Below are 17625 nucleotides of genomic sequence, written 5' to 3' on the forward strand. Positions count from 1 at the left end.
TCAAACTGAAGTACTACATTTATTAAATTACAATCGGTGCCACGTTCAGCAACTCCATGGGTGTACATTGCTGTTTGGTGTACAAGCTGCAGAGATCACTTTGGAGTCTCCTCAAACTTGGGCTCTACAGGAGGAATGGGAGAGAGAAAATTCCTATTAGTTTATTCCATCTTCAAACACCACAATTAATTTGCAATTCAAAGAAAAGTAACCATTACATTGCCAAGCTAAAGGAGCACATTGCAGTCTACACCTCCACTGACTGATTAAATGTGGGCAGCAGTAAACAATAAGTAGGATGGAGACAGGTCTTTTTCACCTTGCAGGAGTTATGTATAAAGGCTAAGCCTCAGTAATGTTCTGCCTAAACAGCTTTTAGTGACACCTGGCACAGGGGAGAAGACAGCAGAGAAACTGAAGAAGTCAACCAGAACATTACTGGATGAGTATTTCCAACACAGCTCTATAAGAACAAGTAATCTCTCTTTTCTCCCTTTCATTAGTGTATCATCAGTGTTTATTAACAGAGAGGAGCACCCAATTTCAACTCAACTGAGCAGGATGCTCTCAGTGCAAACACTGACCAAGGAGTTCTTGATGTCAAAGGTACAAGCTCACCAAGTTTAGGGCTTTGGGCCCTAATGCCTGCTGTCTTTAATACAAAGTCTGAGAGGCAAGGGTCAGCTTATAGTAAGCATCCCTAAGGTAAAGAAATTGATGTTCCTACTCATATAATTACTCAGATTAATAACAATTTGAAACCTAATTGAAATTAGATCAAGGGTAGGCAACAGTGGCAAAATAACAGAGTCATGTTGTGTATGTGCTTTGCTCTGTTCCTACGGTCACAAAAATTCCTTTTCCTTACAAAAACAAGTAAAATTTTAATATGCATAGTTGCACACATGACACAGAAATAAAACTGAATGTAGTGAAACTACATCCCTAAAACTGTGGAAAAATCAAACAGAAAAACCATAGATCCCTACTTTACAGGTACTCTGTTTTATCTGCACCAGTAACAACCTGGCATCAACTTTACCCAATGTAGTATTTCGTACTACCAAAATCCAAAACATTTTCAGGTTTGTTCCAAATCTAAATTAGAATTCCCAGACAGTCTGATCAGAACTACAAGCTGCTCACTATGGTTGCTTGGCCTTGGCTGGCTGCCAGATACCCACCAAGCCTCATGCTGTCTGCCCCTTCCTTTCCACACTAAAACAAACTTACAGCAGTTAAACAGAAATCATATCCAAATAGCTGAAGAAAAAGGTTTAATATAATTTAGCCACAAAATATTCATAAGTAATGAAGTTAAGACCTATGTTAATTTTCTGAAATCAGTGGCTTTACAGAGGAGCTTACAAAATCAAGAAAGTCACAATTAGGATGATTTTAAGACTAACTGATATTCACATTATAGGCTGCTGATCTTTCTGGCAAGATGAGAAAAATACAGACCTTATTTCTGTATTTCTATTTCTGTTTGAGGTCTTTTTTAGGGTGTCTGAAGGACAATTAAGATAGCCTGATCTGACTGCAAGTTTTGTTAATCATTAGCAAAATGAAGACCACATCCTTGCTAGAAAAGACAAATAATCAACATGGAAACAGATGTGAACTGTGCAAAAGCGTAAGATTCCCAGTGGGCATTTTACACCAAATTATTGGTACAAATATAAACCAAAGGGGAATTTAAGAAACCTGTGAGTGAACATGTCTCTACTTGCAATTAGAATTCAGTAAGATTGTTAACTTACCCTCAAATTTAAATTCTGGAAACTTGGTGAGATCTCCCTCCCCATATGCTCGCTGGAGTCTTGCAAGGGATTCATTCATATCTTTTTGAAACTCAGGTCCTGCATCAACAGGCCCTCCAGCTTGCCTAATAAAACATTAAAAGTTGTGATTAACAACTCAGTTCTAATATTTCACATGAAAAATTCTATGTTTTCAAGCCCATTTATAAATTAAAACCTTTCTAACAGCCAGTCAAAGGAAACAATTTAAAATATTTCCAAATCTATATGACACCTTAGGGCCTCCTTACCTTACACACAAACAAGGTTCTAAGGGTAAAGGTTTTCTGCAGTCAGTGATGAAAATCCAGCTATCAGGGATGAAAATCCAAGCCTTTTGAGACAAGAGATGGTCTTACTAGGCAAAACCACTGATGAGTATGGAAGCTCTCAGGATTTTAGTTTTGTATGTTCCAGGTGTGAATTCCTAACAAAACTGTGATTTGCACGTCTTCTGTCTCTGAACTAATTATCTCAGTTAGTAAAGCTTAACTGTTCTTGCCAAGAAAATGCATTTTGAATGCTAAAGAAGCAAAAATCTCTTCCACAACAGGAGCTTCTTGGCATTCAAGCATCAGATAACTAAAATAGTAACTCTTTAGATTGCCAGCACTCAGTTGTACCAGCACGGGATCCATGCTTAGAATTGGTAAAAATCACCAAGTATCTCCCTCCCTCCACAGATGGGTTTGTAGGTAGGGATAGACACATCTTCTACCAGTAGAGCTAGGAAGCATCTTAATTCCTTCCCAGGAATACTTCCCAAGAATAAATTACACAGAATTACTATAGCTTTCCTTTCCTGGTCAGCAGTTCATCCAAACTTTACAAGAATCTAAGCTTCCATTTGAAGGAACTGCTTATTAACTTAAGCAGTTAAGTAAATGGACCATCCTGATAATTCCATTAATTCTTAATTGGTTTTGGAGGCTATTTCCATTCTTCAGCTTCTGGAAACAAGACTACAGAATAACTGTTTTCCCCAGCCAAAAAAAACCACCAAAAAACAAACCAAAAAAAAAAAAAAAAAAAAAAAAAAGAAAAGAAAGGGTTTATTTAGCTTTTCCCCCCATATTTATAGAGCATGTAGATGGGTAAAAATTAAAAATTAACACACCAGTACATTCATGCAGAGTGCAAGAGACCTTAACTGTGTAACTTAACTGCCCAAGAAAGAATGCCATCAGATTTTTTCTTTTTTAAGAGAAAAAAAATTGCTATTTTCTATTAGATATGCAAGAACAATCTTTCCCACCAGTGAAACCACAAATGTTGCAGAAAAACACACCTTAAATATTTACAGACCAGCCTACAGACGTATCAAACTGTCAAAAATCAAACACTTCAGGGCTGATGTTTTTATGTCAAAATAAACGGATTTTCCCCTTAAGACAAATTCCTTTACTTACTTGCTCTTGGTGTTGTACTCTCTGATCTTGTCCACGAAGAGCTTCTGGACGGGGTCGAGCTCTTTTGCCTTGTTGAAGGCAATGGCAGAGAGCCCAATGTTCCTGCGCAGGTGAACGGACACGGCGGAGTGGAAAAGGGAGGAAAGCCGCAAGATCTGCTGCAGGATCATGGTGGCACTACTGCTTTAATTAAACACGAAAGGAAGAATAAAAAAATGAGTCACGGCGATTTAATAAATGCATTTTAAAAAAGCAGGAAAAAAAAAGCTTGGAGCTAAAACCAGAAAAAATATTTCCTTTAGGATATTACTAAAATAAATGCATAAGAAGAAAAAAATGTACTTTGGAGCTGAGCTTTAAAGCTCAATACCTCCAAGAGAGGTAGTCAAAGGTTATTTAAAACAGCATGGCGGGGAGGGGAAATTCCAGCAACCACTGAACCCGAGGGCACCGTGATCCCACGGCTGCAGCTCCGCGACCTGGTTCGGTACCGCGATTCGGTACTGCGGTTCGGTACGGAACCGCGACAGAACAACCCAGACAAACCGTGAATTCCGCCCTTCGCGTCGTTTGAGTAGGAAAAAAGGCGACACTTCCAAGCCCAGAGTCACCTTGGCCGAGCCGCTGCCTCCGCTCGGCCCCGCCGCCCTCGCAGTGCGCGTCGGGAGCCACCGTCCCCCCCCGCCCCTTCCACCCGCACACCCGGGGCTGCCCCACCCGCGCACACTGCCCGGCCCCGCTGAGCGCCCCTGGGACAGCGCGGGAAGAGCCCCGGGAGAGCCCAGCACGCACCGTCCCCGCACAGAGCCGCCTCCAACCGGGGGAAAAGGGCTCAGGGCCTTCCGGAGCCGCCGGGGCTGCCGGGAGCCGTAGTTCGTGCGGGGGCGCGGCGGTGTCCCGCGTTTCCCCGCGCTGGGCCTGCGCGCCGCCCCGATTCTGGCGCAGCCCGCTCCTGGACCCGCTCCCGGAGCCGGTCCTGCACCCGGAGCTGGGGGAGTTCCCGGACGCGGACGGACGGCGGGACGTGCCGGTGCGGCGGACGGACGGACGGACGGACGCACGGTGGTGGCGGCGGGTGAGCGCGGCCCGGCCCGTGTTTTGTTTCCGTTTCTCTCCCGGCGGCTCCGCGGTCCCATTTCCGTTTCGGGTTCAAACAACGACGCGGAGGCGCCGCGGGAAGCGGGGCCCACGGGGAGGTGGCGCCTTGGCGGCCGCGGGGAAAGGCCCTGGGATCGGGAACGGACGGCTCCCGCCGCGGCGATCGCGGGGCCTCCACGGCGTGTGAAAACTTATCCCCGCTTGTAAAAACCCTGCTTTGGCCGAACACGTAACAGCATGTGTGGCTCTCCCCTTGCCGTGGTGAGAAGCCTCTCGAGTGATGTGACCGGTTCTGGGCCACTCTTTCCGAGAAGGACATGAAGGGACTGGAGGGAGTCGAGAGAAAAGAAAGGCAGCGGAGTTGGGAAAGGGTCTGGAGCGCAAATCTGATGAGGAGTGAGTCCCTCCACACTCACCTCGGGGAAAAGCAGGCCCAGGAAGGACCCTGTATCTCAGACAGGAGGTTGCAGCCAGACAGGAGGTTGCAGCCAGGTGGGCTCTGCTCCTCTGCAGACCAGTAATAGAGTCCTAGGCTGTGTCAGGGCACGTTTATGTTGGACAGTAAGAGGAATTTCTTCACTGAAGGGGTGATTAGACATTGGAACAGGCAGCCCAGGGAGGTGGTGGAATCACCATCCCTGGAGATGCTAAAGGAAAGACTGGATGTGACACTTAGTGCCATGCTCTAGTTGGTGTTCAGTTGTTGTTCGTGGTGTTCAGTCGTGATGATTTTGAAGGTCTTTTCCAACCTAATTGATCCCATTATCTTGCATAGTTTGCTTCCCATTGTTTGGCCAGGTACATGCTGCACAGCCACAGCTCCCAGTTTGGCTTTATTTTCTCACTTCAGGCTGTTGGTAAGGAAGTTAAACACATCAAATCTGGTGTGATTTTCTCCCACCCTGTTCAGTGCTCCACTGTCACCATCATAAAGCTGAACTGGCTCATGATTGTAAAAGCTGATCTGTAAAGGACAGGCTGTCTGCTTTGTTACCTGCTTTGTGTTGGTATCTGTAATTTGGATAATATGGATGGATAGGAACCATGTGCTGCACACAGCAGAGCTTCTGTGGGGCATAGATAACTCCAGGGACTGGGCTTCAGTATCAGCTGATTATGTGTATGATCTCACAATTACCTGGTGGGGTAGCAAACAATTCTACTCCTAGAGTTTGTGCCTATTTCCCAGTGGGCTCATTGCTTGCTTAACTCCTTGTGTTCTAGGAAAAAGATAGATTTTAAGCAGAATGGGGGACTACTCTCCTTACTGTAAAGGATACTGGAGTAGCACTGGGCTGTCACATGGGGAAAAGGCTCTGTTGACCGTGCCTTCTTGTATGTTAGGGGAGGTCAGCTTTCTTCTTGGCTAACAGCTAAGTCTGAGGGCTTGTTAGGTTGAAGGAAAAAGAAACAAGCAGAAATCAGTAGGCTGAGCCTTCCAGCAATCAACCACAGGTTTTATGTTCCTTTGAACAAGTGCTGTTGTTGAAGTGTTCCTGCCACATGACCTCTCCATGCAAGCCAGGCTCTCTGAGCCTTCTTGTCTCTCAGCAGCCTTCAGGGAAGGGGCAGGCAGTTCAGTCCCATCTGAGCCTATATTCCCTTTCAAACTCTGCATCATCCTGTAGGAGCAGACTGATAGACTTCATGTGAAATATTCATATTGTAAGAAATCTCTTTATGCTAGATTAGGAAAAACTGAATAATTTCCCCCTTTCAGCTTCTGTGAACTTTAGTGACTTTATGTGTTTACATTATGTTGTTATTCTTTATACCCATCTCCCTTCTTTGTGTCTGTGCTCAGCAGAACCATCTTTCTTCCTCTTTGTGTGCTTGCTCTTTGTGCACCTGCTTTTTGTGCCTGGGTTCCTCTTTCCTGTCCCTCCAGGGATCTGGAAATATAGCAAAGCCTGAGAGATTCAACCATGAGCTGCCTTTGAAGAGGGAGTGAGCAGTCACTAGTACCAGCTGCCAGTTGGGAGTCCAATCCATAGGGACCTCTAAATGCCTTAACTAAGTCTGCACTGCTGCTGTGGCCAGTAATATTTTCTCATTATCATAACTCTGCATTTAGCTGTATTGAATAATTTCTGGCAGAAATCTATCAAGGTGGTGAGTTCTTTCTGTAAGTTTGCACTGTTTTCTCAGTAAATAACATATGAATATGTCAAAGAACAGAAATCCCAGCCTAACCCCTTTGTGACCTTACTGGTAAACTCCCTTCATCACAAAAAAGACAATTTACCTTGGTTTTCTGTTTTTAATCTGATTGCTAAAACAGAAAAGACATTTACCCCTTTTTTATCATATCAGTTTGCTTCTTTGGGAGTTTTCAGCAAGAGACATTGCTCAAATCTGGGGTTTGAAATATGTTTTTAGCAGTCTGACAGATCACCTGTAACCATGTGGGTGTTAGTGCATTCAGGTATTTAAGCCTGTCTGCATTCTTCAGAAGTTGTGTTTCAGTCCCTCCCATTTATCCTGAGAATAATACACAAGATTAAGCGGTACAGGAATTGGATTCCTGGGGCCCTATTCAGTGGACACTACACTGGCCATTTGGAGATTTTCATGAAGCCAGATCTGTGAACAGGTTCTGGGTTTGCTTCTTGTGGTGAGATGTTGATAAGGTGGCTTTTTACTTCCTAACCTTGGTAGTTTCTTACAGAATGAGCCTCATTGAGCACTTGATTTCTTGACAGCTAATCTTACAGAATAGTTTTTGAAGGAGATGATGAGTAGTTTGAATTTCTTTTGACAATTTACGTAGCAGCTGTAAAACACAGTTGGTTACTATTGCTTCTGAGAAGTTTTAAAGATTATGCATATCCTTATTGTCTTGTCTTCAGTAGATACTCTTGCTAACAGTTGGTTTGGGATAGAGTAGTACCTGGGAAAGGAGGATTCCAGGATGGAAATCTTGGTGACCTCTTCTATTTGGCCATTTAAATAGTAGTAATGTTTTGCTTTTTCTCCAGTGGTTTTTTTTTTTTCTTCCACCGTACTTCTGATTCCTACTTCTTTTGCTATGAATTCATGATGTTATTTATTGTAAACTGTTAATATAATTTGGCCTGGTTTTTATCATATATATTTCATAGTTATGGTATATGTGCTGGTTAGTGAAAAATAGTAATGCCAGACTGACTATGTCTTACAGACCAAGTGCTGTAATTCTTTGTTTGCCACTTATGTTCCCAAGAGGTTCCAGTGTTCTACAGGGCATGAAAATCTGCAGTGTTAGTGAGAATGTTGTCACAGAATAGCTTTTCATTTCATTGCTAACATCCTGCTTTAGTTTGGGACTTCACAAGATGCATTCATTGTGTTCATGTCATCAGCTGTTCACCTATGGGAGGCATGGGTGGAAAGATGAGATGGTCAACAAACACTTTGTTGTTGACTTTATTTGCCTATGAAGAAATCACACATCTTCTCTCTAACTGCCTCCGGCAGCATTTCATGTAAAATGCTGCTCAAATTTATAAGCATTTTTCAGCCATGCTAGGAAGGTAGTTTGGATTTTTCAGATGTGCTTTGCTGTAGGTGGACTATAGCAACAACAAAAAAAATCCATAAATTTGGGTGCCTCCAAGAGAATCAGGCTTTGGGCTCTGTGCAAATGTCTTAATAGTCCCATGTTTGCTTCTAGAACATTTATTTGAGACCAGGTATAGTAATATATTTTGTGCAATATGAATTAAGTTTTGGATTTATTTTTGGCTTTCAAAGGCTATTTTGGTATTTGATTTTAAAAAATGTGTGATAGGACACAAAATATTGTCTAGTCTTGTTGGTCTGTGACTTACACAAAAAATTCTTTTCTGTTCATAGCTCTGTTCTTAAGACGTTGCAGCCATGACTAAGAGAGAGGCAGAGGAGCTGATAGAAATTGAGATTGATGGAACTGAGAAACAGGAATGCACTGAAGAAAGGTATGTACTGTCTTTGCTTTTTGGGATCCTTAGGCAGCATTTAATTGACTAATTAGTTTTTCTGCTTCTTATCTAATTAAACAGTGGTTTTCCAGAAGTTGAGATGTAGCAACTATAGGAAATCAGTATAGTGCTGTCATGTTCCTCAGCCTTCAGTATCTAAAACTGTTTTGTTTATCTCTTGCTACGTTATTAGTACTTTACTTTCCCTATTTTCATGTCTGTAGTAGTATGTCTGTGTGTGTGTGCTGCAAACCTTTCAGCTTCAGTGGATCCTTCTGTAATTGAGATGGACCTTTCTGTATCTCCAGTCCTTTGCTTTACTGTTGTACAGGATTTGTACAGGATGATTTGTTTTTAACAGGGCAGAAATGATGCTTGGTATCTACTATACCATTGTTAGGGCCATTGAAAGCGTACATACTGAAGTAGGATGCCCTCTGATTTAATTATCTCAACCTGGATTTTTAGTTTTGTGTGCTTCCTTTCTAATTTTCACAACTGTGTTTGGAAGCTCAGAGCATCAGTTAATGTGTAGGATAGTGCTGCATTCTAGTCTAAGCACAGAAGAGCAAAGGAAACTAAGTCTCTCAGAATAAAACAGATCAAACACAGAAAGGTATGAAACATAACCCAAAACTTAATTAAAGCCAAATGAGGTTAGATGTTGATACCAAAAAAATTGATATATTTTATTTAATACTAGAGAGAAAGAGAAAAGAAAGAAAAAAGCAGTAGAGGTGGGAGGCTGGGTCAGGGAGAGTGACAAATATTAAGTGGAAGCTTATCACCCTTCCAAGGGTCCCAGTGATATCTTGTTGCTTCCCTCCATCTGGTCTCCTTGGTGGTGAGGGTCCCTACTGAAAAGTAGAGAATCCCATGGATTAATACACATTTGGGCAGGTGGGAACACACAGGTACCTCCTGGTGGGGGGACAAGTTTGGCACTGTCCCTTGCACGACTGCGGATCTGTTGCATCATGTAGGATCACACACAGTGCGGGGCCTGGGGACCCCCTTGGTGGGGGGCCCTTGATGAGCCCTGACACCCCCTCAGTTGTCCCTCACACAGATGTGGCCTTGCAGGGGTGGCAGGCCCCGCAGCTGGGCCAGTCTGTCTGGTGGAGGATGGGTGATCACTGCATCTGGCCAGAGGCCATGGCACACACCAAAACCTCTCCTCCTTCCCTGCCTTGGTGCAGGGATCTGTGGGAGCCTGGCAGCAGAAAAACCTGGGGCTGGGGCTTCTATCCCAAAGGTGCTGGGCTTAATCCTTTTGTGATAGATAAGTAATGCAATGGTTGGCTCTCACAATCAAAAGGCAAATATTATATATATGTTAAGAGAAGTTTTATAGTTATGGTTTACCCCCCTGTGCATTGTTATCACGGGGTTACGTGAGTAGTCATGACATTTGGGAGGGTCAGCTTGTTATTATAGTGGCACCTAACTTCCAATCAGGATGTAAAGAAGTTAACTCCACTACTGGACAGTGAAAAAGGAGTCGATGGACAGTGAAAAAGCAGTCAATAGACGGAACTTTGGGAGAGGCTAAAGGGTTAAAAGGTGAAGCATCCATTGTGTAGTTGAGCCCATGGCAGGAAAAATCCTTTGTTCCTGGTGCTGTAATATTTTCTTTATTCAGTCTTATGTTGTATTTTTGATAAGGTTTTAATATACCTTTTAAAATTTTAGAAGTGACTATCATTTATCACACTCTTGTGAATGTATTCTTTTCCCCAAGCCCAGACTTAGGTCACTTTATGTTATCTGTCTTAGCTTGCAGTTGAGGACCTCAAGTCAGGAGGCCCATTCAGGGTGTGGTGGTGCAGTTCTTGTTACCCACTTTAGCTATAATAGGCAAAAGTCCTTCATAAAGATGTTTAAGCCTTCTACCATAACATTTCAGTCTCCAACAGGTAGAAAAACTGAGGCTGGTTAGGTTAACTTCTTTTTAAGAACGTATTCTGGAGAACTGACTCAAAGCCACTTACTAGTTTCTTACTGTTCTAAGTTCCTTGTGTATTTTTACCACTTACAGACTATGTGTGTACATTCTGGTTTCCTTCTGTGTAAATGAGAGACTGTGTAAGATCATTGTTATAAATGTGTCCCATAACAATGACATTTCCCAATGCTTGTGCCAATACTGTCACTGTTGTAGTGTGGGACAACCATGTCATGTGACTAATATAGTTCCTTCAAGGCTCCATGTTGCTGTACTTCTTTCTGGTTGTCCCTTTTATGTGTTAAGCTTATTATTCTTGTACTGACCAGTGAAAAGACATGGAAAGTTGCTGTGTATGAGTGTGAGCATTTTTCCCTTCTATTTTCCCTGTGTTTCTGTGTTTGCATTTAACTTGAATGTCTTTTAAATACAGTCCAGGCAAAGCAAATGAAATTAGTCTACTCTACATGCAAGTTAACAACATATGATATGCTAACCATGGCTTACTGTCTTGAAAAATGTGATCTGAATCTTGGTATTTACCTGAGCTTTTTTGTGGTGACAGGGTAAAAGAGGAATTACACAACTGTAAAATTAATGAGACCAAATTTAGTGACTGACTCTACCCAAACGAAGAGTACTCAAACTAATACTGCACTGTCAGTTTTCACCTTGTGGGGGATCGGTTTGGCGAGCTCTGGACCCCAGCAACACCAACAAGGACAAAAGCAAAAGATGAGAGGCAGTCTTTCTGCTTGGGACCAAAGTCCTACAGCTTTAATGTAGAATAACTCTGGGAGAGAAAAGAGGGAGTCTGGCAGAGGAAATGGTGTCTGGGAGAGGAAAGAGACCAGGTACCTCATGGTGGGAGATTTTTAACCCAGGGGGAGGAAAGGAACTACAGCCAATGGGATACAGCTGATGAGAGGTGTGAAGGGAGGAACCAACCTGGGGGAAAACAACACCTCAGGACTTGGGGGGTGTACAGAGCAAACCCTGTGATATGAAACAAACCACTCAGTGCAAAATAATAACTGAATAAACTACTCAGTGCAATACAACACTGCATGATATTAAGATTTCAGAGTCAGTATTACTTTTTATCTAGTTTACTTCCAACTTTTATTAAGCTTTCCTGTACCTGCTCTATTAACATGTAAGTAATGATTTATTATATTGATTTGCTATTTAAGCATTGTCGAGCAAAGCTACACCACTGCAGAATTTGTGAGTCAGGCTATTGACATCAGTGAGCCCATTGGAAATCTTAAGAAGTTGCTGGAACCCAGACTGCAGTGTTCCTTGGATGCACATGAGATTTGTCTGCAAGATATCCAGGTAAATTGAAAGGTTATGAAAGATTTAACTTCGTAATGGAGAAGTGTTTTACATACTTTTTCCCTTTTTTCCATTGTCTGTGGAATTCATGCTTCATGTGGAATATTAACTGCAGTTAAGAGTTTAATTTCATGTCAGGTTCATTATCATCAGACCATTTAATATATGCACACTAATTCAGTATGAATACAATCAAAATATTCTTGGAGTTGCTGGCATGAAGTTAAGACACCACCTTGCAAGTGAAAGAAGAATGAGGGCAATGACCATACTACTTTCTCTTGAGGTAGCCCACATAATTTGTTGCTGCCAGAAGTTCCATAATTCTAATTTTGTTTTTAATATAAATGAGAAGGTTTCTGTATTATTGAGGTATAGAGGTAGCAAAGCATTACTCAAGAAATCCCCCTTCCCCATTTTTACAGGCATTGGCACATGTTAGACAGTGTAACTGTTTTGTGTTTTATTTGAAGTTACCATCAGACATCTGTGGCTTTTCCAGAAACAACAGGAGAATATTGTTATAAAGATAAAAATTTTTTCACAAAGGTGTTAAAAACTCAGAAAAGGAACTGTAGATAGTTTTCAGGTAGTGGTGGTACCTCCTCCTATTGCATTACTTATTTTAGGTCAAAAAATATTCCTCTAGGCAAAAATATCTTAAACAGAGGGGCAAGTTTCAAATACAGTCAATTCTTTTCTGTTATGTACTATGTCTAAGACAGTACTAAAAATATTTGCATGCTTCTTCAGAAAATTTGCTGTAGGTACCCAATGTTTCTAAAATTTAAAGGAGAGCAAGTTTATTCTATCTATGAGACTAATACATATTTTTAATTTTTTAATTTTTAATGCTTTTACCTCAAGCTGGACCCAGATCGAAGCCTTTTTGATCAAGGAGTGAAAACAGATGGAACAGTGCAACTCAGTGTACAAGTAATATCTAGGCAAGGTAAGCAGTTACATTTCTCTGTTGTACAGACAAACTAATGTTGCATGAATATTTGTGAGCAAACCTAATCTCTTATTCCTAGCTGTAAAATTGAGAAAATCAATGAATGGTCACAGAGCTTCAGAATGTCTTTTTCATTGTGTACTGTAGTTCTAAGTAGTAAAATTAAAATAAATATCATTCACTAATGCTATTTGAAATGTTTTTTAAAGGAATTTTATATTGTTTTCATAAGTAACAAAATTAAACACAAATCCAGAACCCAAACAACTCTTAGTCAAGTAGTATGTTACAGTATGAGGTTTTCCTCAAGGTTGAGTAGTTACTCATATCAGACTAAATAACACAGGCAAAAGATTTTTGTGGGTAGGTGGCAGTTTCATCCCTGTGAGGTGAAAATCCTTATCAAGGTCCGTGATCACTGTCTATTGTCTGTTTTCTTTGGATGAGAAGTCAGAATCAACCATTGTGTAAGAGGAACGTTAACCAGTTGGGTGTGGATTTGTTAAGGCACAGTTTTTATTTGTATTATCTGGTATGATAGGATTTCCCTTTGTCAGATTCTCAGGAACTAGAAGCTTCATTGTTTTACTTTTTGTCCTAGTTTTCTGCTTTGCTCCCTCCATATGTCTTGAGTGGAAGGACAGCCAGACAGCTACCACTCTTTATGGTCAATGTACATATTGGGCTGTGGCAACAGCTATGGGTGTTTATTTCTGTATTTTTAAACAGAGATGAGTTTGTACAGGAGTAGGTTAGTTGTCTGTTTTGAGTTACATCAGCAAAGCAGATGAGCAAAATTTGGAGTGCACTTTTTGTTTCCTTTTGGCTTCATTGTAGATAAAACAGAAGAAAACTTTTCTGCTTTGTATTAACAGTCTTCAGTAAGACAATTTGCATTTAATGCTAAGTGTCAGGTGGTTAGTGCTAGGTTGACTCCTCAGTTCCCCATATGTAATGGGAGGTGTACTGCTCTTCTACTTATAAAATAGAATGGAAATATCCTTCAGGCAACTAGAGTAACTGTTCTTAATTCATGCCCAGTAACTTCTAGTATTCAGTGCTCAGACTTCCATTTTCAGAAGGATGTGAGTGATGAATATTTTTACTATCATCTTTCACGTTTGTCATGGTTTTGCATGGGAGACTTTTAGGGAAGTGGTGCAAAGTTTCCAGCCACTGGAAAGCTGGACACACCTCTGTGAAAAACACATGTTAAAGATGAAAGAAGTGTCGGAACTTCCTCTTCTGGTTTGCAAAGAGGTAACACGCCCTGGCCCCCTGTGTCAGCCAGGCCAGGGCTGGGCAGTCCTGGCCACGGGGCTGGGACCCTTCCCCATGATGAGGCCCCTTGCCATTGGCTGCCAGGCAGGGGAGGGCGTGCCATGGGCCAGGCCAGGCAGGCTCTGCCATGGGGCCAGGCCCCTCTCTGGGGGCCCAGGGGCACCAAGCCCTGTCCTGCCCAGGCCAGGCCCCAGCAGCTGCCAGGCAGGGGAGGGCGTGCCATGGGCCAGGCCAGGCAGGCTCTGCCATGGGGCCAGGCCCCTCTCTGGGGGCCCAGGGGCACCAAGCCCTGTCCTGCCCGGGCCAGGCCCCAGCAGCTGCCAGGCAGGAAGGCGGGGAAGGCTGTGGAGCCCTGGCTGGAGCAGGACCGGGCCATGGCTGTGGAGATCTTGCCACCAGGTCCCCTTCCCCCAGCACGGCCACCACACAAGATGAAGTGGCTGAGAGCAGGGACAGCCCTGCAGCCTGTGCAGAGTGGCCCTGCAGCTGGAATTGAATGTGGAGAAAATTAAAGACCAGCCATGAGGCTGATCCTGACACAGCCCCAGCCAAAGTTCCCACCTCTGGCATTGAGTGACCATCTGCAGGTCCTGAGTGAGATGTTAACTTTTCAGTGCTTCAATCCTCCCTCAAGTGAGAGAAAGGAACAAGATGCAAGCATGTAAAGGAGCAACATGAAGACACCAATGTCAGTGAAGAAGAAGTCAAATCCCAGATAGGAGGGATGAGGAGATGCCTTGGTCTTGGGGCTGAAATACTTTGTAAAGCTGTGGAGGAAAGACTCTGTTTCCCTGTAACACATGAAAGCCATGGGGAGATGAAGGGTGCAATTTGATATCAAGCAAAGGCTTCCATGCTCAAGTAAGCAGATGTTAAAGTAGCTGTGATCCTATGAGAAGTTTGAACAGAAAAGAAGAGTGGTTCTGTACCCCCAGGAGAAGAAGAAGACCTTTGTTCCCAGAGATGAAGATGATTTTAGAGATAGATAATGAGAACTTTTGCCTTTGAACAGCTCATCTTTGGAACAATACCCATAATTTGACATGGCCCATAAACACAGCTGTGGGAAGAGCTTGTGGAATATGGGAGGGACTTCATGATTGCAGATTTCCCCAGGTGGCTGCTATTTGTGACAGATTGAGAGCCATGAGAGAACTGGGTTTTTTTCCCTCATGGAGAAATCCCCATAACATTAGCAAGAGGGACTGCTCTCCCTCAGTGAACTGAAGAAAGACTATTCTAGAGGTGGTAAACTGACTGAAATTTTAGGTTTTGTTTCTTTACATTGTCAGTGGGAAAGAAAAGGTTCTGGGGGTGGAGAAGTGTTCTGAAGTGTTCTGATTCTTACTACTCTTTGTTTTAGTTATTGTTAATAAATTTTTCTTTATACCCTTTTAAAATTTTGAACCTGCTTTGCCCTTCTCCTGATCCTACCTCACAGGAGGACATGAGTGTATTGGTGGTTGGCCAGTGCTGAACCCATCACACTCCTTGATGTGCCACCTGGGAAATCTCAAATTGGCGAACCAAAACCACTCCATAAAATTGGTGTTTCCACCAAGTTTTAAACTGAAACCGCCACAATGTTGTTCCTTTGTTTCATTTTTTCCCTTTAATGTAAAACTGAGGTTCATGATCACATAACACAAGGAGCTTCTTGCTCCATGCCCCCATCACACCTTGTCTCCCTCCCCCCCCCCCCCTCCCCCTCCCTCCCCCCCTCCCTGCCTCCAATCTTAAAAGAAACACTTGAATATTAAGTACTTCTGTGTCACTTTGGAATACTTCTCAATAATGTTTTTTCAGCCTTGATACTTTAGCAACTCATAAGATACCTGTTTGTTCAAGGTATGTAAAATATGGCAGGGCAGAATATCAGAAAACAAACAGCATGCATATGAATAAAAGGAAGATACTTGAATTACTCACAGGAATATGGACTTGTTACTCTTGACCACAGTGCCCCTTTGGGCCAGATGGGAAAAAACAGCTTCTTACTCCATCCTCTTATTTTACTTGCATGAAAGAGGTTTCGAGATTCTCAGTTCACTTATGTTTATTTTCTCCTCACTTATGTAATGTATAGAATTCAACTAAGAGTAATCAGTGATGCTAATCCTTGTGGTAGATTGGACTCTCTTATTTCTTGAAAGAAACGCTGCTATGTCAGTTCAAATGTTCTACCAAATTTTGATGAGCTGGCTTTAAATTCAAAGACAACAGGTGAAAAATAGTTGTTCTTCTATAGTTGAACTTGAGTGTAGTTATTTTATAGCATTTCATTCTACAGCAGATAAAATACCATTCCTATTTTTTCATTTTACTAGTAAGACTCTTATGGTGCTCTGCCTTGCCATAACTCATTTCCTCTGGTTGGAGGAATGAGAATCTGGACCTGATCATCTCTTATGGATAGGTAAAGGGAGAAGAGATGTGAGGAGAGATGCAGGCAAACCCAGGGAATTAGTATTGTTCTAGTGTTGCAGTAAGTTAGCTAGCAGATTGTTAATTCACATTTTTACTTACAAGGTGTTTCCTCTACAGAGACTCATTGCTTTGATCTCCATGTTTGTATTGTGGATGAAGAACAAAGTTCTTCTGACATGTAGTTTTATGACACACAGTGAATTATTTTACTGAGCAATAATGAACTGTATCTCTTTTTTCTTTACTTTCTTTTTTGAGGATCAAAAATAGAATCTTAACCCTCTAGTAGCTTCCCTTACCCATTTTTGTATGCTTTTGAAGGAAGCCTATGTTGTGCATATTAAATTTTTCATGGCCTAGATAAAACATTCTCCTAAGTAAGGTATTTGTTTCCTTTTTATTCAGATCTGCTTCTTCATCTAATCAACCACTTACTGGTTGTCAACATCTGTTTTCACCTCCTTGATTTCACGTTGCTGAGTTTTGTACTCTTGGGTCTTTATAGTATTTGATCCCTTTCTAATATTTTTTTCAAGCTGAATGCCTATTAAAATCTAGAGGAATAGTTGTCTGAAAAAGACTTGTTTTTTCTTACCTGTAATACAGGTACATGCTCCATTTGTTTTCCCTTACAAACTATGACTGGATTGTGGATTTAGCATTTAAGGCTGTTACCTGCAGAACCATCTCATGCTGTGCTTTAATATAGATCAGACAGGAAGGACACAAATAATATCTTTATGATACAAGATACTGAAGTTATTTTGGCCATATGATGTTCTGTGAATCCAATTTTCATCAGCCTAACCATAGTCAAGGTTTTCCAACTTCTGATAAAATAGAATTGTAAGGATTCTTTTTTTGTGTGAAAATATGTTTGATAAAAATCTCTTAAAATAAGCATGCTTGTTGGCATTATAATGAAAATTGTATGTTACAAAAATTGAAATAATTCTGAAAAATCTTTTGTACAATGTATGAGAATTGGTGAGACACCAGCTGGACAAAACACCTCAGAAGACAACAGAGAAGGTTGTGATACAAAGCATTAGTGAATGTGTCCTTTCTTGCTGCAGAATAGATGCAGACATATCTTGTTAGCTCCATGATCTAATAGCTGAAATGACAGACAAAAAGCCAAAACATTAATAGCTGATAAAGCCTAAGATGAGGAGAATTTTCTGTGTTTCTTTTAACTTGCTGTTTAACACACTGTCTGCTTCAGAGTACTGAAAGAAAATGTTAGCTGCTTTCTGTAGACCCCAGAGATATCAGGGAAGTATTGTAAATGCTGAAAGAAATGCCTTATGGTTGGAGTGTAGCTGGATACTTGTTCTGGGTCCTTTTGGAGTTTGCTTTTTCTATTTGTTTTGGGGTTTTTTATATGATTTATTTCTTACAGACCAAAATACTGTACTTTATGCTCACATGC

The 17625-nt window shown here is 41.8% G+C and overlaps 2 protein-coding genes across 8 annotated transcripts in view; one reads left to right on the forward strand and one right to left on the reverse strand.

The window, feature by feature from the left end:
- On the reverse strand, nucleotides 1-4238 carry ATP5PF (ATP synthase peripheral stalk subunit F6). Of its 5 annotated transcripts, none has more exons than XM_059465932.1 (4): nucleotides 4004-4238; nucleotides 3212-3391; nucleotides 1764-1888; nucleotides 1-124 (listed from the first exon to the last, which is right to left on the reverse strand). In XM_059465932.1, the coding sequence occupies exons 2-4, from the start codon at nucleotides 3379-3381 to the stop codon at nucleotides 96-98; spliced, it is 324 nt and encodes a 107-aa protein (XP_059321915.1). In that variant the 5' UTR covers nucleotides 3382-3391; nucleotides 4004-4238; the 3' UTR covers nucleotides 1-95. The 5 variants fall into 5 exon arrangements, with proteins under 5 accessions (XP_059321915.1, XP_059321914.1, XP_059321917.1 ...); XM_059465931.1 differs by having other exon boundaries at nucleotides 3212-3394; nucleotides 4004-4129; XM_059465934.1 differs by lacking the exon at nucleotides 4004-4238 and adding an exon at nucleotides 3823-3950.
- The window catches only part of GABPA (GA binding protein transcription factor subunit alpha), a 24577-nt gene continuing 11094 nt past the window's right edge, over nucleotides 4143-17625 (forward strand). The window contains exons 1-4 of one of the 3 annotated variants that reach the window (XM_059465927.1): nucleotides 4143-4286; nucleotides 8144-8244; nucleotides 11386-11530; nucleotides 12398-12482. In XM_059465927.1, the coding sequence (XP_059321910.1) occupies nucleotides 8168-8244; nucleotides 11386-11530; nucleotides 12398-12482 (307 nt within the window). In that variant the 5' untranslated portion in view covers nucleotides 4143-4286; nucleotides 8144-8167. Of the gene's footprint in view, nucleotides 4287-4436; nucleotides 4706-8143; nucleotides 8245-11385; nucleotides 11531-12397; nucleotides 12483-17625 lie in introns of those variants that run through there. The other 2 variants (XM_059465929.1, XM_059465928.1) reach the window with 2 other exon arrangements.

The sequence above is a fragment of the Ammospiza nelsoni genome, chromosome 2 (assembly GCF_027579445.1).
Source record: "Ammospiza nelsoni isolate bAmmNel1 chromosome 2, bAmmNel1.pri, whole genome shotgun sequence".
NCBI classification, from domain to species: domain Eukaryota; kingdom Metazoa; phylum Chordata; class Aves; order Passeriformes; family Passerellidae; genus Ammospiza; species Ammospiza nelsoni.

What these genes read in the sequence shown, in the direction of transcription:
- ATP5PF (XM_059465932.1), bottom strand. Translation starts at nt 3,381, where the DNA reads ATGATCCTGCAGCAGATCTTGCGGCTTTCCTCCCTTTTCCACTCCGCC. An exon ending in GAGTACAACACCAAGAGCAA is followed by an intron (nt 1,889 to 3,211) that starts GTAAGTAAAGGA and finishes ATGTTTTATTAG; the next exon opens with GCAAGCTGGAGGGCCTGTTG. An exon ending in TCCAGAATTTAAATTTGAGG is followed by an intron (nt 125 to 1,763) that starts GTAAGTTAACAA and finishes TTCCTCCTGTAG; the next exon opens with AGCCCAAGTTTGAGGAGACT.